Genomic DNA, 23,355 nt, shown 5'->3' with positions numbered 1-23,355 from the left:
AGACTAATATGTTAAGCGGAGCCCTTCATATGGAATGGTTGTTAAAACAAATGTAGGTTAATGAGGTCCACATGTCTATTCCAGCATAAATGAGTTGTGTTGGGAGATGAGCTAAATCTGTACAGGGATCCCAAGAGGGGGATTCTCGAGTTCAAACATCCGATTAAGCTAAAAGCCTGGAGGCAGCAGACTAGATACTGGAAATAAGACCTAAACAGGCCCAAATGCAGCACTGGGTGGGGCTTAATGGAATCTCTCAAGTGACAAGTAACATTCACGCTACACAAGTGCCAGGCAATGACCATCTTCAACAAGAAAGAAAATCTAACCATCACCCCTTGACAATGGCATTACCATCACTGAATCCCCCACTATTAACATCCTGGGGGTTACCATTGGCCAGAAACTGAACTGAACTAGCCATATAAATACTGTGGCTACAAGAGCAGATGCCTGAAGAGCAGGAATGCTGCAAAGAGTAACTCATCTCCTGACTCCCCAAAGCCTGTCCATCATCTACAAGGCACAAGTCAGGAGTTAGATGGGATACTCTCCATTTGCCTGGATGAGCGCAGCTCCAACAATACAAGAAGCTTGACACCATCCAGGACAAAGCAACCCGTTTGAATGGCACCCCATCTACAAACATTCACTCCCTCCCTCCAGTACCATCTAAAAGATGCACTGCAGAAACTCACCAAGGCTCCATAGACAGCACTTTCCAAACCCACGACCACTACCATCTAGAAGGACAAACGCAGCAGACACATGGGAACACCACCATCTGGAAGTTCCCCTCCAAGTCACTCACCATCCTCACTTGGAAATATATCGGCCGTTCCTTCACTGTCGCTGGGGCAAAATCCTGGAATGCCCTTCCTAACAGCACTGTGGATGTACCTACACCACATGGACTGCAGCTGTTTAAAAAGACAGCTCACCATCACCCTCGAGGGCAATTAGGGATGGGCAATAAATGCTGGCCTGCCCACATCCCATGAATGAATAGAAAAGGCGGCAAATAGCAGGGAAAATTCCTCCTTTCGGGGAGGCCAGGAGGGATTTGACAAAACCACTCCTCCTTCACACCCACCCCGGTCTATGTCCGGCTCTCTACAGGTGTCTAACATGCAAGACAACAAAAGCCTGGGGACCAGTTTTGTGTTTGGTTGCATTCTAGTCTGCAAGCTAAAACACAAAAAGTTTAAAAAGGTCTAGCCTGGAACAGTTATGTTACTGGCTTAGTAATTCAGAGAGTGGGGTTCAAATCCCATCACCGCAGTCGAGGAATTTAAATAATTAATTAGGTAAATCTGGGAAAGAAAAACTAACAGCAATGGTGACAATGAAACTACTGGATTGTCGTAAAATCCCATCTGGTTCACTTACACCCTTTAGGGAAGGAACCCTGGAGATTCCAGGCCAGTCCTGGAGACTTGGCAACCTTAGTGACTCCAAACCCACATCAATGTTTCCAACACTGGACTGCCCTCCAAAACGGCCGCTCAGTTGGATGAAAACTGCTACGACCTTCACTACTGCAGCGGCTCAAGGAGGTTGGTTCATCACCATTTTCAAGGGTAGTTAGGAAAAGGGGAACAAATGCTGTCCTTGCCAGTGACACCCACACCCTTTAATGAATAAAAACACCAGTTATATACACTGGGCTATGACATTGATTTCCCTGTGGGCATAAATAATAGCACATCGTTTATGAATGAACCAGCGAGGTGTGATTTAAATGTTGTTTTGAATAGTTTCAGGGTTACTAGCTCTTTTCATATTTGGTTTCAGATTTCCAAGTTCAGGAACAATAGTCAACAACACAGCTTATGATTTAAACTGAGCTCCCACTGGCTACACGTCCTGTTAATGTCTTCTTTATAGAGTTTCTCTAATCTTTCTTCATTCTCTTTGACTTGGAGATTATTCGGTTTTTAGATTTTTTTCCCCCAATCGCTGGTCTAAAAAAAAAGCAGCCTGAATTTTTCACTCAGTTGCAAGCAAACAGCTGTTGCTCCTTAGACTTAAAACTGCCCACAGACCTTCAGCCTTAAACTGAATCCATAACAGTGTAGCTACCTGTACAGAGAATCTGGGTCCTGTGTGAACAGGGTACCTAGGAGAGAAAGACCCATCTCTTGCCTCTGGACTTGAGCTCCAAAATCGTGCAATGGGGAAGAAAGTGAGTGAGTGAGTGAGCGAGCGAAGGGGGTGATTGGGGTGGGGCTGTGAACGACCGTGTGAAGGGGAGGGAGTGACTGGAGGGGTAGGGAGTGATTGAGCAAGCATGCACGCACACTGCCAGGCCAGCAACACCAGAGATAAGTCATCACTAAATCAATGACCAAAATACACAAGAGCCCCAGTAGTGTAAGAAAGGCCGTTGTCTTTTTAGCAGTAAGATGAGAATTGCTGCGGCTCAATTTAACAAACTGATTAACCAGAATGGTCTACACTTAAAAAAAAACGTTCCTGCTGACTATTGTTGTAAGCTACAGGAGTAGAGGTTGGTTATCGTCATCTATACACATACTGCCGCCTTCTGAAAAAGGCAAAAACAACGTTCGCCTTGCCAGTGATGATCATATCCTGTGAATGAATTTCATCAGCAGGTTGAATTTTGGCTGGGTTGCTTGCCTCAATAGCAGTAGCCCTCAGGCAAGCACTGGAGATTTGGGGGGTGGGCAGCCAATTGCAGGTCCTCAGCAGCAGCACTTGGGAATATGCTAAATCAAGGTTGTTTGCTGGTGTTTGGTTGCTAGGCCACATCAGGCAAAGCAAACAGGAGTAGAGTAGGCCTTGAGCAGCCCAATTAGTAAAGAGATCCTAAATTAAGCCTTAGTCCCATCACCAAGTTATGCAAGGCACTTAAATTTGCATTTCAAGCATTGCAATGGCTGCCAAAAAAAAAGGCCTCACAACCTTTCAAAGGCTGCAGAAGAGCAGGTCAGGTGTGGGCTGTCCAATGTTACCCTGGTTTTATGGCTAAGAAAAGCAGGTTCTTCACTTGACAATTTCCATCCCAAGAAGGCAGTGCATGTGCTAGATGGAAACAACGTCACAATTTTTCACCACAAAAAAAGGGCACAATTTTTATAAAAGTTTAACAAAATTAGAACAGAAGTAAATTGATGCTGGCCCCAGTTGAAGTGCCACCTTAGCTAATTGCCAATACTGTTGCTTCTGAAGACTGTGGATACACAGGGAAGGCATGACCACACAGTTTTGACTGATTTACACCAATGCAGAACCGAGGGAGTGCCGCACTGTCCTTTGGGCTGAAAGATCTCATTGATCTTTTGAAGGACAGGGAGTTCTGGCCAACGTTCCTCCTGTAGGCAGCGCCAGATCATTTGCTGTTTGTGGGCAACACTCAGTTCAATTTACTGTATTTGAATTGCTTCATGGGGGGTGCGGTGTCTGACAAAGAGATGATAAAATGCCTTGCAAATACAAACCTTTTACATGTTATCAGGGGCTGGTAATCTCTCTGGCAGCAACAAGAGAAATGAAAGCTAGCAGTGCTGGAAGAGGTGGGTGCTGCCCCCAGGTTTTCCTTCAAGCACTTCCTGGCAGCTAGTTAAAGAGTGACATGGTTTAATGTCATTGACATGCTGGCAAATCACCCACCAATTCTTGCAGTGCAGAAGTATAGCAGGTCACAAGGGCTTCAATGCAGTTACACACATCAGTGCCACACTAACATACCATTCAAAGTGCAGTTTCAGCACAATATCCTCTGACCTAAACATCTTTGATTTAACAATGGAACTCCAAATTCTGTTATCCAGTGTTTGGCAATGACCAGACATTAGAAATGAGAATAAGGGTCAGTATCGAAGAAGACATCAGAGTTTGCGCGCACACACACAAAAAAAATCTTTGATGCACCTATTTTTTTCCATCAATGCTGTCACTTCCTATTGCTGCAGCAATAACCACAAGCTTCTTTATCAGTCATTTATAGAGCATTTAGCGCAGGAAATGAACTTATATCCTGCTCAAGAAATGTTCGATTGCAAATGAGTCAATTTTTAGCAATGTGATGCACAACAGCGCACAGAAAAATCAAACTTTAGTTGTTGGCAGGGAGGGGCTGGAACTAAAAAAAAATAACTTGAATACAGCTTCTGATGATAACATGTGCGTTTAAAGTTTTAGATTAAAAACGTTTATTAATGTTAGAACTTGCCTTTCATTACTGAACTAGTGGTTCTCTCATGGAACTACATGACATCATACTGCTTTATAAGGAGAGAGTGTTACACTATGTATGATTACTCTGATGGACTGCTATCCCTTAAAAAAAAGGTCATAAAACCTAAATACTGTTAAGTAAATCAGATTAATCAGAGTTTAACCACTGCTTGTTTAGGAAATTTTGCAGATTCAAATACGCTCATCATCTTCAAGCTTCCATTCCAGCATTTGAAAGTTTGTGCATTTATAACACATCTGGAGTCCGCTGGACAAATCATTTCTCCAATGGGGAAGATTTGGTCTGGGTTGCCATGTGTACCATCATAAACATGGTCTTTTTGAATGACTCTGTGGCGTTCTTACTCAAAAGAAAAAAGACTCTTCCCCTTTCGATCTAGAAAGATGTTTAACTACACTGTGGATGAGTGTCAAAAATCTGACATGCACTTAATAATGGCAAAAATCCCATTTATGTTTTTGCCTTAAATGACACACCTATGGCAAAGTGTATAGATATGCAGCAAGATTAGGCTTGCCCAGGTACCAGCTAGTTGAAGCACAGCTGAAATGCAACATTTGAAAATCCTCCATGACAAATTCAGGAGGTCTTGTGCCACTGGGGCTAGCATCCCTGTCTCTGAGCCAGAGGGCTCTGGGTTCAAGTCCAAGCTCAGGACTGCTGGCCACAGAAGGTGCTTTCATAACCCGGTCAATAAGAGGTTGGTTATCAACCTGCAAATCCTTCCAATATGGCCATGCTAAGAGTAGGAGAGTCTTCTGTTCAGCCAGAACTGTGTGGTAAGCTGTAGCACAACAGCCTCCCCACATGAAAAGGCTTCATGCACAGGTCCTTGCCATGGGCTGTACTCCGTGGCAAGTGTCCTCCTCGCTTCGAAGGAGGACTAAAGAAGAAGAAGAACACCAATTTGCTGGTGTTCTTTGCTATGAGTGAACCCCAGGTACACTACATTATTTAAAAAAAAAGATGGATTTAAACCATCTGAGAATTTATATTTGATGGAATGCACCAGTTGTTCATTAGGTCCTTATTGAATGCACAATGATTATTTGTACCTGTTTTGTGTCTCATTGTGTGGTGAGATTTACAAGTGCTTCAAATAGACTGCCATTTCTAAACATTAAGCAAAGGTAATTGATTTGCTGGTTAAACGTCAAGAGCTGCTTGATGTTAAAACCTGGACTTTGTGCTGGAGGTCCACAGTTGGCTGAGTTTTGCTAATGGCTCATCTCTCCCCCGCTTCTGCACAAGGTGTATTATGACATGCTACCATTCCCTTCGCCCAGCTTTGGTTTCCTCTCCTGAAAGCACTGATCCCCATGGGACAGTTTATTCATGAGCTGGCTACATTCCAGTATCCCAGTCATTAAAAAACACCTTCCCTCTCCCTGCACATATTACAACATATCCAGTCTCCACACCACGGGCAGAAATAGCCGTCAGTGTTAGTGTTCAATCTTTCCAAAAAAAGAATAAATTGCGCTGTTCAAGGCAAGGTGGTTTCACTGCTGAAGCAGCAAATATGGTTCCACTTCAGGCACTTGTGCCCTTAGCAAACACTCACGGGCCAAATAGGGCAGGTACTGAGTCCAGCTTTCAACTACAACATTGTATCTCTAGCCTGAATGCAGAGGACAGCACCTACGCACAGTAAGTAGGTGCCAGTGTGCTATTTGGGGCTATTACCAGTAAGATTGAGTGTTCTGAGCAAGGTTGAAGCTGGTTCAATTTGAAGACATGCACTCTAACCTCACATTAATAGGTAACCGAGAAGTTGACAAACTGCTCATTAACTATGGTGACAGGCAACAACTCTATAAAGGCCGCATTGTAAAGTCCTGGCACTGTGGTGAAGCTGCTATCCAGTGCATCTTGGGCAGTGTTAACTTTGAGGTTTATGTACTCTTTATTCATCAAGGAGGAAACAGTACCACAGCGGTAATGCTACTGGACTAGTAACCCAGATAAAATACTCTAGGGACACAACTTCAAATAACACCATGGCAGCCGGGGTGAGTGGTTTAATTAATAAATCCGGATTAATGATCATAAATTTATCCATCCAGTTCACGGCGTGCCCTGGAGGAAAGGGAATCTGCCCTTCTTACTCAGTCTGGCCTACACGTGATCCACAGCAAGGTGACCGACTCCGAAATGGCTGAGCAAGCCACTTAGTTGTGCAAACCACTGTAAAATAAAGCACTACCTACACCACATGGACTGCAGCAATTCAAAAGAAGATGGCTCAACCACCACCTTCAAGGGTAAATTAGGGATGAGCAATAAACGGTGGTCTTGCCAGTGAAAATAAATTCCATGGGCAGAACTTTACACTGATCAGGCAGGCGCACGCCCGACCAGACGCGGAGCAGCGCACGATGATGTCGGGCATGATATTTCGGTCGGCGGGCACGCACAGGTGTTGGAGCCGCGCCCGCCATCAATTGGAGGGGCCAATTAAGGCAATCGAAACCAATTTTTCGTTGCCCGTGCAATTTCACGCTCTTCACACGGCCAGTCGACAATTTGCAAAACCTCATCCAAGGGCGGGATAAAAAGATTCAGCAGCATTGCCAGCGGGAGTGGTGAGGAGTTCGGGAGATAGTTTGCAGCTGGTTGCTTGTTGGTACATGGCAGCTTCATCTCTGTTTGGGGCTGCTGCCTTAGAGGCTTCTCTCTTCATTTCAGGACTCATTGGTGGCTCCACGGCCCCTGGAGGATTTGGACCATGTGGATCCTTCTGTGACTCTGGTAACAGGGATTGCGGTCTCCACTGGAGGCACCTCCTCCGGGCAGGAAGAGAGGGGCAGAAGGGAGAGGAGGCCTGGTGTCCCTATGCATAGGATCCAGGGAGCAACCTGGGGAGAGGTGCAGGCTCAAGGAGCGCAGGGTGAGCAGTTGGTCCAAGGTGGAAGGGGCCACAGAAGATGCCACTATCCTGCTGCCTGGGTTTACAGGCAGCGATACAACTACCTCAATATGTCCGAGGTGCAATGCCGAAGGAGGCTCCACCTCTCAAGACAGACAGTGACCTCCATTTGTCAGATGATTGTCGGAGCTGATCTCAGGCCCAATGTGGGTGGACACCCCATGCCAGTGGCTCTGAAGGTCACAGTGGCCCTCAACTTCAATGCCTCCAGCTCTTTCCAGGCGCCATTGGGGGATCTGTGTGGAGTTTCCCAATCAGCTGTCCATAGTTGTGTCAAGCTGTGACAGAAGCTCTGTTGAGGCGTGCATTGACTATCATTCATTTCCGTACGGACGAGGACCACCAGGCTGAGCGAGCCGGAGGCTTTGCAGCGATTTCTGGGTTCCTTCACGTCCAGGGTGCCATCAATTGCTCACGTGGGCATCAAGGCACCAGTGAGTCAGCCGGGTGCCTTCGTCAACAGGAAGTGATTCCACTCCCTTAACACATGGATAGGGAGTGACCACAGGATGCAGATTCTGCAAGTCTGTGCAAGGTACCCTGGCATCTCCCATGACACTTACATCCTGAGACACTCCCAGGTGCCAAGGCTCTTCAGTGCTCCAGCTCGACTGGATGGATGGCTGCTGTATGACAAGGACTATCCGTTGAAAAAGGTGGCTCATGATGCTTCTCTGCCACCCAAGAACGGAGGCACAGCAGCGTTATAATAGGAGCCATGCCCCCACAAGGGCGGTGATAGAGAGGACTATGGGTCTTTTGAAGACTCGCTTCCAATGCCTGGACTGTTCACGGGGAGCACTACAATACCCCCAGAGCAGGTGTTACTGACTGTGGTTGCAGGCTGCACTCTTCACAATCTGGCACTGGCAAGGGGGACCCACTGGAGGAAGAGGATCTTGACAGGCCAGAGGGTGAATTAGATAGCAAGTCAGAAGAGGAGCACAGTGAGGGCATGGAGGCAGACATCTGTAACCTCTAGGGAGACAAGGATGCCTTGAACCAACACTGCTTCATCTAGGCTACCAAATAGCCACTCCCACCTCATGCCAGGGCTGCCACCTCCAACCCAGATGTCTGAAATAACTCTTTCCTTTGACCCTAAAGTCCATTCAGTGCCCGTGCAATAAAAGATTAGAGCCACTCATGTCCAGCATTAAATACTGGCGTACCCTGCAACAAATAAATAAAATAAATAAAAGGTGAAGCATACTCAGGCTGTTAAAACGACAAAAAACAAAACATTACACAAGAGAAGATCACCCATGACCAGTCCCTCTGTGCTCGTGGTGCCTAAACTTATGTTTGCGAGTGTTATGTCTTGGTGCTCTCCCTCCCTCCTTGCTGGCAGCCTGCTGACTGTGGTGTCTTGTTGGCCTCGATGACCTTGACGGTTGTCCTCTGGCCAGTGGAGCCTGTGCTGGCCCCGCCTGGGAGGGAGTGGCCAATGCCAAGGCCGGCATCTCCCTAGTCATCGCAGCCTCATCAGATACCACGTGGCAGACGGGTAGAGGAGCTGCTGCCGTCATCCAGAGCGCCCTGAGAGGAGTCCTCAGAGATGACAAGCAGCTCATGTGCCAACATGAGGTTGCTCTGGACCTCCCTGTTTGCCATTGATGGACGGCCACCTAGCTGGTATACTGGGTGCCTCATCCATCTCCTGTCTGTGTGAGGGCTTACAGGTCCAAGCGCAACCCCAGGAACCCGATTCTGTTCCTGGAGCTGCCTCTCTACGCGAGTTGCCACTGTCAATGGACGAGGCAGTGCACTCGGCCATGAGGGTCAACGCAGTGCTGATGCTCCACATGGACTCCTCCATAACGGAGACCATGGCATGCATACCCTCATGGATCTCTGCCAGGTCCTCCCACACATCTCGCTGGACATCTGGCACCTAAGGGACGACTCCAGAGGCTCATCATCTGCCTTCGACTCAGTACCGTCCTGGTCTCCAGTAGCCCTCCGACTGCCGACACCCTGGGCACTCTCTCTGCCTCCGCCTGCACCTCAGGCAAGTGGTGAAGTGCCCTCACCGCTGTGCTCCGACATTCTAGCCACCGATCTAATGCACACAGAGGTACTAGTATCTGCACTAGTGCCTGGTTCAGAGAGCAAGTGTGACGCAGGTGCATGTGGACCCTGGTGGTCCTCTGGCATCAGGGATGGCTCTTTAGGGCCCTACGATTGGGTGCATGGTGGCAAATCTAAGGGAGAACAACATATCATTGGTGTAAATCATCACATTGTCACTGTGCATGCCAGGCACCCTGGTAACACAATGGAGATCTCAATCATGCTGCCGTCATCTTTCAACGATCAATGGGGAATCCTGTTTTGAGGCTCCCATCAATGAGGAGACTACACTAGAAATCTGAAACTCTCACCTCTGTGCACTGCACTCTTACCTTTGTCTGACACCCCAGCCTCTCCGCAGCCAGTTGACTGAGGTGAATGTTGTGCAGCTCCAAGGCATCCTGCTCATACCATGTTAGGATTAGGTTTTGGGGGACTCCGCCAGTCCATGACCTTTCAATGTTGAAAGGGTAGAGGAGCATGAATTAGTTCATCCTCTACCTGCAGCACCATTGCAGCCTGGCCAACTCCACCCAAGGAGCACCTTGCAGGACACATCCGAGTCGTGGCCCTCGACCCGCAAGGCACTCACTCCAGCAGTCAGGGCTCACCCCCTTGGCCAGCTCCGAAGTCAATGACAATTGGAACTCAGACTCTAACACCCCTGAGCTCCACAGGGGAAAACAGCCAGCCCTCAACACACTGATCCATGGCAACACGGTACTCACCCTTCGAGCGCAGCAGGTCAGTAAACCTCTTGTGGCACTGGACCCAGAAGCACCACGCAACATCATCATGGCTGCTGACCAGGGCTGCCATCTGCTCCCAGACTCTTTTTGAGAGGTGTGGTGGCCTCTTCCTGCCACCCCTGGGGACAAGCGTGTCCCTCCTGGCAGCCACCTCCTCCAGGAGGACCGGGAGGCACTCTGCACAGACTTGATGGGCCAAATGGCCTCCTCTGTGTTGTAATGACTCTGGCTCCAAAAAGGAGGACAAACGAATAGTACTATAAATATATTTTTCACAATCGTTAAGTTTCATTAACTTACATAATAAAAAAATAATAGTTTATGGCTACTGGACTAAAATAATCATAGTCTTCAGATTCAGACCAGTGTTAGCCCTGGCTCAGTGGATCACATGACACATTTCCACTCTAGTGATGTCATGCTGTAATCCCTTAAAGGAATATTACACCAGGTAGCACTCAGATGGAGTCAGGAGGTTGTGGATTCAAGCCCCACTTGAACACAAAAATCCAGGCCAACACTCAGCGCTGCACCCCCTCAGCGCTGCAGAGAAATATTATCTGGTGATCATCATGTTGTTGTTTGGAAATTGTGCTCAAAACTGTATGCAAGTTCATTGCTTCATTTCTCGTTGTTCAACATTGGCTTTAAAGCACTCTGGGATATCTTGGGTCAAAACACAGGTCTCTCTTTCAACTAACTCATTTGAAAAAAAAACCACAGGCTGATAAAAAATTTAAAAAGTGACAAGCAAAATAACTAAATAACTATTAAATTCATAAAGAGCTGCTGGCCCAACAATCACACAAAAAAAAAAACGTATGTATTAAAAAGTTCAGCCCTACATTCAGGTACCCAGGGTTTGGACAAAGTGATCAATTCTAACAGCAAGTTTAGCAACATGAGCTGAAGCTGTGGTAGGTGTAACTAATAAACAGTCTGGCTGACCCTGACACAGAGATTCATGTGAAACACTAATCTTCTCCACTGCTGACTGACTATGCATATCCCTCATTTAAATTTTCGATTTCAAATTTCTAGCATTTACCGAATTGTGTGTCTATATATTCCATTAATCAATGGCTAAAAGCATACAATAGCCACTCGAGTTTGGCCCAAAGCTCTTCACCTGATAATACAAGGTAGAAATGATCAGGTTGATTAACATGCTTGTATAAAACTTCCCCTCACTGCTATTTAAACAGACTCATTAGCTCATTGAAAATAAACCCGTATAAAATAAACAGGTTAATTCTGCCATTGAGATAGCGGAGAGGATGATTTAATCGGAGTGCATTATGAATTTATACAACAAATTTTCATCCTATCCCAATTCATAATTACTCCACCATTGGTGGCCATGCCTTCAGTTCCCTAGGCCCCAAACTCTTTGGAATTCCCTCTCTACTTGTCACCACCTCAAAAACATAAGAAATAGGAGCAGAGTAGACGGTACTGCCCGTTAAGTCTGCTGCACCATTCTGTATGATCATGGCAAAACTTGGGCTTCAAATCTGCTTTCCCACCCACTCCCCAAATCGCTCCATTCCATTCCGTTTCCCAGCCGTAAATATATTCACTAATCGCTTTTCTCCTTTAAGATACTTAACCAAGCTTTTGGTCATCTGACCCAATATCTCCTCACATGTCTCAATGCCATTTTTTTTTTTTTTAAAGATAATGCTTCTGTGAAGCACCCTGTAACATTTTATCATGTTAAAAGGTGCTATAGGAATAAGTTGCTGTTGTTTAAGCCGTTGAGTACAATTTTTACCTCGTCGCTTTCCCCCTGCCCCAAAAAACAGATATCTTAAAACTTGTGCGTTGAAACATCTCTGTACTACATTAATAAAGAACATGTTGTTGCAGGTGATATTTCTCGTCTGCCATTTCCGTGAAGATATTAACCTCAAAATATAAACATTGAATAAAGGATTTGCATAAAAACATTAACCTATCACCTAGCTCAATTTGAATCAACTAGAATCCTCTTCCTCGCCAGCCTATGATTACCTAAACTAAACTAGGACCGTATTTTCTTGTATATAGATTATTAAAGGGGGATCTAATAGGAGGTGTTTAAGATGATTAAAATGGTTTGACAGTTACCTACCCTACTTCCCCTGGTTGTTGGGGGGGCGGGGTCAGTATGCCCAGAACAAGTGAATAGCACCTTAAAATCATTGAAAGTGTTGCTGAAGCCTGGCCAATCAGAACCAACTCGCCAACCAATTAGCGCCCCCTTTTCTCCTATATTAAAAATTGTTGAGATTGTTTGAAATTTGGTATTCTTGTGTTTGTCCTGATGAGTGCAAAAGGAAAAGCTTCAGCAACATGGCTCTCTTTTCAGCAACATTCAAGTTCGAAACTGTAAAAATTAGGACTATGCTGCTCAGGAGTGAAGTTAGGAAGGCACTACTTCACATGAGAGGTAGCAGAAATTCAGAACACCCTCTCCAACATTTCCAAACTGAGACCGACAAGATTTTTAATTAGGTAAAAGCTATTGAACCAAGATGCAGATCAGCTATGACCTAATTGAATGGTGCTAGAGGCCATTCAGCCCCTTGAGCCTATGCCCATTATATTTAAACCCTGGAACACTCTTAGATGATTCATGCAGTACAACATTTGTCTATTGACGTCATGAAGTCCCCCTCAATGAAATGGAAGTGATTTCCTCAACCTGCTGTACTCTCCATGAGGAATACCACTCCAAGATTACAAAATCTCTTAAATAACAGCTTTAGAGCATAAAAAGTGGCAGACAAAAAATAGCAAAGAGACACCAATAAGCAGGCAGATATTTTCCATTTAGGACTACATGCCAACCCTCTAAGATATGCACTTACTTTATCTCCATTTGACCACCAGCCTTGTGTGCAATATGCACCAGCTCCTTCCCATACTTTTCTTCTGCCAACGCCCTGCACAAAACACAGAAAATATTTCTCCCATTCCCAACAATCCATAACAACACTGAACAATTTCCATTTATATAGCGCAGATAAACATGCACCTTGTTGTGGGTGGTAAATAGCAGGGTATGCAGTTGGAGGGGCGGTAACAAGGGAGGCAGCCTGATGGAGTAGGCCCCAGTAGTCACCCAGATGGCCTGCTGTACCGATTCATCACCTACCCCACGTGCTTTCGGAAACCAGTCTCTACGGTCTCCTCCGGCAAACAAAAACAAAGAACCCTTAGATTATGTCAATTTTGGGGGATTGCCTTTGTCTCCTTCCATGTTTTGAATGAGTGTCAATATAACACCTGTTGTCCAACTGGCCAAGGGAGCTCCAGATTCCTGATGTGTACCGAGCAAAGCAAGCTGATCTTAGCTAGGGCAACAAAGAATGATAGTTGAACATGGTTTCCCTGTGTTTGGATGCAAATCTGGCACGATCCTTTACCAAATAAAGAGCGCATGTAGGTAGGTGTCAAGTGAAACCAGGATTGGATGGTGTGATATCCTTTGTGTTTGAAAAACCAGTCATGGTTCACTTGTTCCGTTGCACAGATGAAAGAACTTTGTAATTGTATACTTTACCTCGTCAGATAGGCTCAGGTCTAAGTCAGAAGATTGTGGGTTCACATCCAACTCCAGAACTTGAGCACAAAAATCTAGGGTCATGTAGTGCAGTATTGAGAGAGCACTGCACTGTCAGGGGTGCTCTCTTTTGGATGAGACATTAAACTGAGGACCATCTCGGGTAGATGCAAAAATTCTCATGGCACTAATTCAAAGAAGAGCAAGGGGAACATCCCTAGTGTTCTGGCCAATATTTGTCCCTCAATCAGCACCACAAACAGATTATGGTCATTATCACACCATTTAGTTTAAAAACAGGGAAGTCTTGTTACAAGTGTACAGGCTATTGGCGAGGCCGCACTTGGAGTACTGTGTATAGTTTTGGTCCCTGTATTTAAGAAAGGATATACTGGCATTGGAGGCAGTTCGAAAGAGATTCACTAGACTGATTCCTGGGATGAAGGGGTTGATTTATCAAGAACAGTCAAACAGGTTAGGCCTTTATTCATTAGAGGTTAGAAGAATGAGGGGTGATCTTATTGAAACGTACAAGATTCCAAGGGGAATTGACAGGGTAGATGTTGAGAAGATGTTTCCACTAGTGGGGGAGTCTTGAACGAGGAGACATAGTTACAGAATAAGGGGATACTGAGATGCGAAGGAATTTCTTCTCTCAGGAGGTTAGTGAGTGTGTCTGGAATTCTCTACCCCAGAGAGTTGTGGAGGCTACTTAAATACTGAAAGTATTTAAAGAGGTAGAAAGATTTTTGAAATATTGGGGAGTTGAAGGCTATGAGGAGCTGGCACGAAAGAGGAGTTGAGGCCTGGGGCAGATCAGCCGTGATCTTATTGAATGGCGGGGCAGGCTTGAGGGGCCGAATGGACTACTCCTGCTCCTACTTCTTATGTTCTTATGTTCAATAGAGTAGAATGCCCCAAGGTCACAGGGCTGCAAGAAGAAAACAGTTGACGCTGAACCAAAGGAAAATTAGAATAGCCAATGTAAAGCTTGCTCAAAGATAGAGTTAGCATTTTTTTTTAAACAAAGTTAAAAAAAAAGAGGCAGAGTGGTTTGGGGATGGAATTCCAGAGCTTTGGACCTAGATGGCTGAAGGCCCAGCTACCAATACCAATGATTGGGTGAAGAAAGTGAGGTGGTGGGGGGGTTGGGAGAGGTGGTGGATATACAAGAGGCCAAAGGTGATGGAACAAAGCGTTGTAGAGTTGGAGAGAGTTAGAGGTTGGGGGTGGTGGGGGGGGTAGGTAAAGTTTGCGTATGGAATTGATCACAAGCATAACTTTAAAACTATGGTGTTGCTGGACTGGGAGCCAATGTAGGTCAGTAACCACAAGGACATTAGTGAACCAGATGGGTTTTTACAACAATGGTTTCATGGTCACCATTACTGAGTGTCCCCTTGCTGAGATCAGCTTTCAATTCCTCGATTTATTAATCGAATTCAAATTCCGCCAGCTACCGTGGTGGGATTTGAACCCAGAGCATTAGCCTAGGTCTCCAGATCACTAGACCAATGACATTACCACTACCCCTGTTGTCCCCCAGTGGCGTAATGGTGTCAGGGTGGGAAGAGAAGCCACTGCAGGAGTTTCCCTGGCTATGGCTAGACAGGTAAAAGTGAAATCAGGCCCGTGCAGTCAAACTCAGCGAGCCAACATCAACTGGTGGAGGATAGCTTGGTAAATCGGTGTCAAAGGCTGCAAAGAGGTTGAAAGGGACGAGAAGAGATAACTTACCACACTCACCATCATTTGTAATGTTGATAACAATCATTTCAGGGCAAATACCCAATTGAAGGGTTCATTTATTGGAGTTCTGGGAAAGATGAGCATGGATTTTGGAGGAAACTACAAAGACTTAGGAAGGGGAGGGAGGTCAGTCGGAGATGAGGCAGTAGTTTGCTAGGACAATGATCAAGGGCAGGTGTCAGATTTGAAAAAGGTGGGGGGGTGGGGGGAGGTGGTGGCAAGGTTGGGAAAACAGTATCGGAGCAGAGAGCAAACCATTTATAATATCAACTAGCTTGGGCGGGGTGGCGGGGGCAGGAAAAACAAAGTATTGAGAAGAGAACAGAGACAGACAGACACCTATGGACCAGATAAGGTAAGGTTCGAGAGCAGGGGTACTGGAGAAAAACACACGAGTTCCAATCTAGGGCAGTGGAAACCTCAGGGGTAACTTGTCTTGGTGGGAAAAGGGAAGGGGAGGTATGTGACCTGGGCAGCTAAATGGATGATCTCAATCTTGGTGATAAAGACGACCATGAGCTCCTCACGCTTGACGGTTAAAAAGAGACAGGAGTTAGTGGGGAGTAAAAAAAAAGGGGGATAATTTTACATTCCAGGATGAGTCTAGAATAAAGAGTAGTTCTGGCAGAGGAGAGCGGGGCTGAGTGCTTGATGTGTTCTCACCAGATCTTGCAATGAACGGCTAAACCAATTGTGCACTATGAACATTCAAATCTAAGTCCCCCTGGATGTAAGGCAGCAAAAGACAGGGGCCTTACTAAGGATAATGACCAAAGTGAGAAAGAGAGAAAACAATCTCTGGGTTCTTTCTTGTTATTGCTATCCAGTTGACTCCAGCCAGAAAGTATGTGGGTGGATGTCAGGTCAAGATTAGGCTAAACCACGATATTCGTCAAGGTTACGCAGCCTTCTGACATTTTCTGTTTCAACTCAGATTGAAGAATAGATTGGGCGAGGTAAGGGGTCATAGAAAACCGTTAGCACCGGAAGAACTAGACCCCATCATGAGCCAATATCTTGGAGGGGGTGGGGGCTGAGGGAAAAAAATTAATTTCAAAGTAAATGTTTTGGGAGGTGGAATGCAATGGAAGGTTGTAGTTCCTCAATGCTATAGCTGTTCATTCATATATTTGCCCAATCAAAATAGTTGCTCCATAAAAATCAGGAACTCTGAAATCTTACCTTAATCTTAGCAGTTCCTCCATATCCTTGCACATTTTTCGACCTTCCTGTAACCGTGCCAGCAAGACTTCATGCCCGACATAACTAGTAAATTCTGGACACTGTGAAAGCAATTGAAAGAATAGGACTTACAAAACTTCCAAGAGCTCAAATTTCACCCCTCTTAAAATGCTCCTCAGTCACCAAGCCCCACATCTGTATTTCGGCTGCACTTTAATCCAGGCTCTTGTCCACATTAACTAAAAGCAAATCTAACCTGCGCAGATCCTAAATACAAGACAAAAGGACCGTCAGAGCCAGCTTCCTTCCCACAGCCAGGCAAGTGAGACAACATTAATAACCTGCCAAGCTGGAATGCAACACTAGCATTAGCACACATTGTCAGGGGAACCATATTTTGATTTAAGTGTTGAGTCATTAAGTCTAAATTGATAGCATGGCATTCGAGGAAGCAAAACAAGATGCTGATTTAATAAAAGCAAAATACCACGGATGCTGGAAATCTGAAATAAAAAACAAAGTGCTGGGAAACTCTGCAGGTCTGGCAGCATCTGTGGAGACAGAAACAGAGTTAACGTTTCAAGTCCGTATGACTCTTCTTCGAAACGGAGTTTGGACTCAAAACGTTAACTCTGTTTCTCTCTCTCTACAGATGCTGCCAGACCTGCTGAGTTTTTATTTTTGCACAATTAAATTGATCTCATGGGAGGTTTGTTGGACCCATGCAAGACGGCTGCTATTGTTCACCTACATGGCATTGCACTTTTCAAAATAGTTCAGCACAAATGAAGGGCTTTGGGATGTCCTGAGAGGAATGGCTTGAAGGGGTAAAAAATATGCAGAAAAAGGTTTGTCCCTTCTTGTTCCATTTTCTAGGCCAGGAGGAGGAGTGTCAAAAACACTTTTAAACCCCACCATCCCAGTGTGGTTAACTCAGCACAGAACAGTTATTAAACCTGTTTCAGCTCCACATTGGACATCCAACCTACCCATGCTTGGGAAGGCCAGGGGAGGGGGACAAATAGGGGAGTCACACATCACTTGGAAGTATTTGGTCCAGCGATCTTCTTTCCCCTTCGTAACCACCAGTGAGAACAGGCAAAGAGTCACAAAAGCCAAGTGGTTCACCTCTGTTTAAAAAAAAGCCTTTCTCCTGTCACATGACACATTTGAGATGCCTCAATATGGTAATTGCTTTTGAGGCAATTGGGACTTTGGTTTAACATTTCTCACCTGAATGACACCAACAATTTATATTTAGTAGTTTCACCTAATCAGGTGATAAGTAGAGTATTTTGTGCATGACTAGTGATTTTTGTGAATAAACCAAAATAAAAATCCTTACCGACCCCTAGGTAACCTCTCCCAACTCGTTCACCTCAATGTTATCAGCACTCAATGCTTATGCCAAAGCATTTCAGTCATCAACACAAACATACCAAAGAATAAATGAGAAATGAAGTTAATCAGAATTAACTTTTCCTACATAATTTCTTTCCCATCTCTCCTAAAGGTGATGGTGCATGTTAGGGTACATTCTAGGTGGCTATTCAACTAAGTGTTGCATGACTGCTCGGATCATGTCTGCATTCACTTGGTGTCCACACATGGCCTTACCTTCCAGTAGGGGGGTCACTGGGCTAAAGGTCAGCAGCAGGAACTCTGAGTAACTCAGGAATGGGAGTGAAGCTGGGGACCTTCCTGGTCTCTATAGCTCAGCTGCTATTTGGCTTATATACTCAAAATGCCAAGACGGTGGGAAGAACTCGGGGGGGGGAAATCAGAGGAAAATGAGCAGAAAGATCATGTGACTAAATTCCCTTGGAGATGAGGGAAGGAAGGAAACCTTTGCATTCTTCTAGGATTTTAGAGATCCACGAACAGGATATCATGCCAAATATCCAAAATGCATTCAGTTTGGAAAATACAACAGTGCAGAGATGTTTGCTCTCTTTATTCTTTTGGGGGATGTGGGTCTCACTGGCAAGGCCAGTGTTTGTTACCCAACCCCAATTGCCCTTGAACTGAGTGGCTTGTGAGGCTACCTCAGAGGGCAGTTAAGAGTCAACCACATTGCTGTGAGTCTGGAGTCACATGTAGGCCAGGCAAGGACAGCAGATCCTTTGTACCCAGGCCCAATTTCGGGTAAGTTGTGTGTAGATATGCACCCACTCGGAACGGAGTAGAGACTATCCAAACACGTTCTGTGCATTATCCAGCTTGGGCCCCTGAATTAGTAGCCAGTGAGATTGCCACTACACCACCATCCCCCTCGGAGGTTCAGCAGCAAAATCCTACGTCACCTTGTCTTGCATTTGTGGTTTTGAAATTGCATCATCATAAACTTTATTTTTGCATTGAAGGCTGTTGCACAAGGGCTCGAGGAGCAGCAATTGCAGGGAAACGATGATGTGTAATGCACAGATGTTGTTCAGCGTCAGGTGCAACTGAGCATGCCCAGCTTACATTATCAAGAATTGCCAGAGTCCTCTTAACTGCGGAACGCCCCGAGGATCACAGTTTCCAACAAGTCTACCTGAATGTAGAGGAGAGTGTTGTACTCTATAAACACAGCCTAATGGTGCATTAACTAAGAAATCACTTGCACTTAGCAATCTACACCAACATATCCCAATTTCCAGCAACTTTACAACTCATTTTCTTCTTTGCCCCACCCTCTTCCCACCCACCCCCCCGCCTCCATGGCCCCAATCTCTTTCTCCGCCCCCCCCCCCACCATCTCTTTCTCCGCCCCCCCCCCACCATCTCTTTCTCCGCCCCCCCCCCACCATCTCTTTCTCCGCCCCCCCCAACACCGTCTCTTTCTCCGCCCCCCCCCCCCCCACCATCTCTTTCTCCGCCCCCCCCCCCCCACCATCTCTTTCTCCGCCCCCCCCCCCACCATCTCTTTCTCCGCCCCCCCCCCCCCCCCCACCATCTCTTTCTCCGCCCCCCCCCCCACCATCTCTTTCTCCGCCCCCCCCCCCCCCACCATCTCTTTCTCCGCCCCCCCCCCCCACCATCTCTTTCTCCGCCCCCCCCCCCCCCCCACCATCTCTTTCTCCGCCCCCCCCCCCAACACCGTCTCTTTCTCCGCCCCCCCCCAACACCATCTCTTTCTCCGCCCCCCCCAACACCGTCTCTTTCTCCGCCCCCCCCCAACACCATCTCTTTCTCCGCCCCCCCCAACACCGTCTCTTTCTCCGCCCCCCCCCCCACCATCTCTTTCTACCCCCCCCACCGTCTCTTTCTCCGCCCCCCCCAACACCATCTCTTTCTCCGCCCCCCCCCCCACCATCTCTTTCTACCCCCCCCACCGTCTCTTTCTCCGCCCCCCCCAACACCATCTCTTTCTCCGCCCCCCCCAACACCATCTCTTTCTCCGCCCCCCCCACCATCTCTTTCTCCGCCCCCCCCCCCCACCATCTCTTTCTCCGCCCCCCCCAACACCGTCTCTTTCTCCGCCCCCCCCAACACCGTCTCTTTCTCCGCCCCCCCCAACACCGTCTCTTTCTCCGCCCCCCCCCCACCATCTCTTTCTCCGCCCCCCCCAACACCGTCTCTTTCTCCGCCCCCCCCCCCACCATCTCTTTCTCCGCCCCCCCCAACACCATCTCTTTCTCCGCCCCCCCCACCATCTCTTTCTCCGCCCCCCCCCCCACCATCTCTTTCTCCGCCCCCCCCCCACCATCTCTTTCTCCGCCCCCCCCAACACCGTCTCTTTCTCCGCCCCTCCCAACACCGTCTCTTTCTCCGCCCCCCCCAACACCATCTCTTTCTCCGCCCCCCCCCACCATCTCTTTCTCCGCCCCCCCCCCCCACCATCTCTTTCTCCGCCCCCCCCCCACCATCTCTTTCTCCGCCCCCCCCAACACCGTCTCTTTCTCCGCCCCCCCCCAACACCATCTCTTTCTCCGCCCCCCCCCAACACCATCTCTTTCTCCGCCCCCCCCCCACCATCTCTTTCTACCCCCCCCACCATCTCTTTCTCCGCGCCCCCCCCCCACCACCATCTCTTTCTCCGCCCCCCCTACCATCTCTTTCTCCGCCCCCCCTACCATCTCTTTCTCCGCCCCCCCCCTCCCTACAACCACTTTCTCCACCCCCCGCCCCCCACCCACCTCCATAGCCCCCACCTCCATAGCAGGTGCCAACTTCTACCGATTTGGTTCTCCTTGCAGCACTTTGCCCAAATGTCCATTCTCTATTGGAATGGGGAGTAACCTGCCGTCAGCGCACAATGCATCAAAAATCAGGCATCACAACTGAGTGTTATCCTGTTCACTGCCAATGGTCATACATTTTCCAGGCAGGAATCACCAGCTGGCATTTATAAAAGGCTATCAAGTCAACTCGTAGACTAAAACAGGAACGCTTAACATGCTGATGACAGCAAAGAAGGTGCATAGCCTGGCTGGGGAGGACAGGGAGAAATACGGTGGATAAAATGAAGAAGTTGCACGTCCTTATGGAACACAATACTTAATGAAGTAGTCTAAATAACAGTTAGAATGCAATGCCTTTGAAATCTACATTCTAATCCAGTCCAAACAGATGTAACAAAGTCTCTTTTCTTTGCTGGTTATATGGATAATGGTCATCTCTACCCAATTCCTAGTGGGTACATAATGACATCACAAAAAAACCTACCCCAAAATTGGAAGCAATGGGTTGTCAATCAATTTTGGAAAGAGCACAAGTGTAGACATTGTGGGAAGCAGCAATATTACAATGAAGATCTCCTCTTAAGATTGAGGGTACATGACTCAACATTCAGAATACTCCTTAGTTAAAAGCTAACATTTCTGGTTTGTCAATACTAAGTCCACTGAGATCTATTCATAGTGAATTAGCTTTCCTATGTTGGAGACTTCAGTCCAGATTTGGCCAGACTAATGAATTCTCCACTCTTTGCTAACCATAAAGAAGCCAAGTTAATTCCTTAACGATGACTGGTAATCCAGCTATAAGGATGCAAGGGTCCCAGGGGTGCTTTGCTAAGGCTGAGCTTCATAAACCTTGTTGGGACAGAGGAGACAGTCTTTATCTTGTACCGAAACTGCATGGCTGAATGCTCACATTTGATGTGGAAGCAGCAATCCATCCCTCAGTTTTACTTCCCATTTTTAAGAGGGAAAATGTTCACAGAATGAATAAAACATTTCAATTTCCCCACACTAACCAGCCTTGGTGGCTCCGAGTAGTGTCAGTTTGTGGTCTCCTGATTTGAGTCCCATTGCAGGACTGATGACCAAGGAAAGTGTGTGCATAATGTGGCCAAACAGATCGAGTATCAAGTTGCAAATCCTTCCAACACATGCTAATGGCAGGCGGTAAAATAGATTCCTGGTCAGCCAATTGATGGAAAGAACGCTGGAGCCTCTAGATCACAGCCATAGCTCCAGGCTACATCATGCATGTAGAAGTTAATGTTGCCACTTGTGAACTGTAACCCACAAACATCCACCAGGCTATTTCTAGAATTCCATTCAAATCTACACCTGGTCATAGAGGGCCCACTGTTAGAGAATTGGGAGTTGTATCACAAGGATGGTGGAGGAGTCAGTAACAAGGAAACTGTACTCACAGGCTGCATGAGATGCAAAGAGGGAAAGAATAAAGAGGAGCATGCATAAGTAATTTTCATCTGTGAGCTAGCACAGAGATATATGTTAAACTTGTACAAAATCTTAATTAGACCACACCTGAGGGTACTATGAACTGTTTGCCATAATATGGTAGAATTTAAATTCCATTAATAAAAGAAATCTCAAATATAGAGCTAGTCTCAGTAATGGCGGCTATGAAATTAGAAGCTGACAAGAGGCAGCATTAATTTAATGCAAACCACTTCAGATGCCAAGTCAGCTTTAGAAACTATTAGACAGATGAGCTAAGATGTATATGACCTTCTCCAGTCGTGATCTCAAAATATGCAGTGATGTAGAAATAAAACTGCTGAAAATAGCTAATAAAAAAGGTGTTTTGGTACCGTCAATATAGCCTCCGATTCAATATCCATGAATAAAAAAATTCAACATCTATGAATAAAAAAAATTTGGAATTGAAAGCTAGCCTCAGTAATGGTGACCATGAAACTTATCATCGATTGTTGTAAAAACCCATCTAATGCCCTTTAGGGAAGGAAATCTGCTTATCTAGTCTGGCCTGCATGTGACTCCAGACCCACAGCAGTGTGGTTGACTCTTAACTGCTCTCTGAAAAGGTCTCGTAAGCCACTCAATTCAAGGGCAATTTGGGACGGGCAAGAGGCCTTGCCAATGATGCCCACATCCCATGAAATTCTAAAATAAAATAATAAAAAAGGATACATAGAGATATTGAAGAAGGTTCAAAAGATGATTTGCTGGAATGATGCCAAAACTATGAAGTTGAGCCTATCATGAAAAGATTGAACAGGTTGGGGTTCTTTTCTCTAGAAAATTGATATAGTGGTCTTGAAGATTATGAAAGGGTTTGATAGGAGGATAGACAAAGAAGAAAAAAAAGTCTTTCCACTTGGGGAGACGACCAGAACAAGGGACCATTTCTTAAAGGATGGCAACTAATAAATCAAATGGGGAATTCAGGAGAATGGTCTTTCCCCGGACAGTGGTTAGAATGTGAAACTCGTTACCACAGACCGTGGTCGAGGTGAACAATATAAATGCATTTAAGGGAAAGCTAGAGAAACACATGAGCGAAAACGGAATAGAAGGATAGGTCAGAAGAGACTCACATGGGAGCATAAACACTGGCATGGACTAGCGGCCGGTTTCTGCTGTAGATACTGTGTAATGAATCAGGTTTGGTGAAGATGATACGTGTGGAATGGGAAAAGCCCACCTTGAATAGAGTGATCATATTCTGTTTCAAAATGCTCATCAAGGTACTTAGAAAAGTC

General features: G+C 46.2%; 1 protein-coding gene across 5 annotated transcripts in view; it reads right to left on the bottom strand.

Annotated features, from left to right (window-relative positions):
* The window catches only part of pstpip1a (proline-serine-threonine phosphatase interacting protein 1a), a 74,013-nt gene that overhangs the window by 37,511 nt on the left and 13,147 nt on the right, over positions 1 to 23,355 (bottom strand). For all 5 annotated transcript variants that reach the window (XM_078532319.1, XM_078532320.1, XM_078532321.1 and 2 more), the window contains exons 2-3: positions 16,452 to 16,552; positions 12,826 to 12,900 (exon numbers count right to left, since the gene is read on the bottom strand). In XM_078532319.1, the coding sequence (XP_078388445.1) occupies positions 12,826 to 12,900; positions 16,452 to 16,552 (176 nt within the window). The remainder of the gene's footprint in view (positions 1 to 12,825; positions 12,901 to 16,451; positions 16,553 to 23,355) is intronic.

The sequence above is a fragment of the Cetorhinus maximus genome, chromosome 30 (genome assembly GCF_964194155.1).
Source record: "Cetorhinus maximus chromosome 30, sCetMax3.hap1.1, whole genome shotgun sequence".
Classification (NCBI taxonomy): Eukaryota; Metazoa; Chordata; class Chondrichthyes; order Lamniformes; family Cetorhinidae; genus Cetorhinus; species Cetorhinus maximus.
The sequence above is the reverse complement of the archived record's forward strand: the minus strand, read 5'-3'. Positions and strand labels throughout refer to the sequence as shown.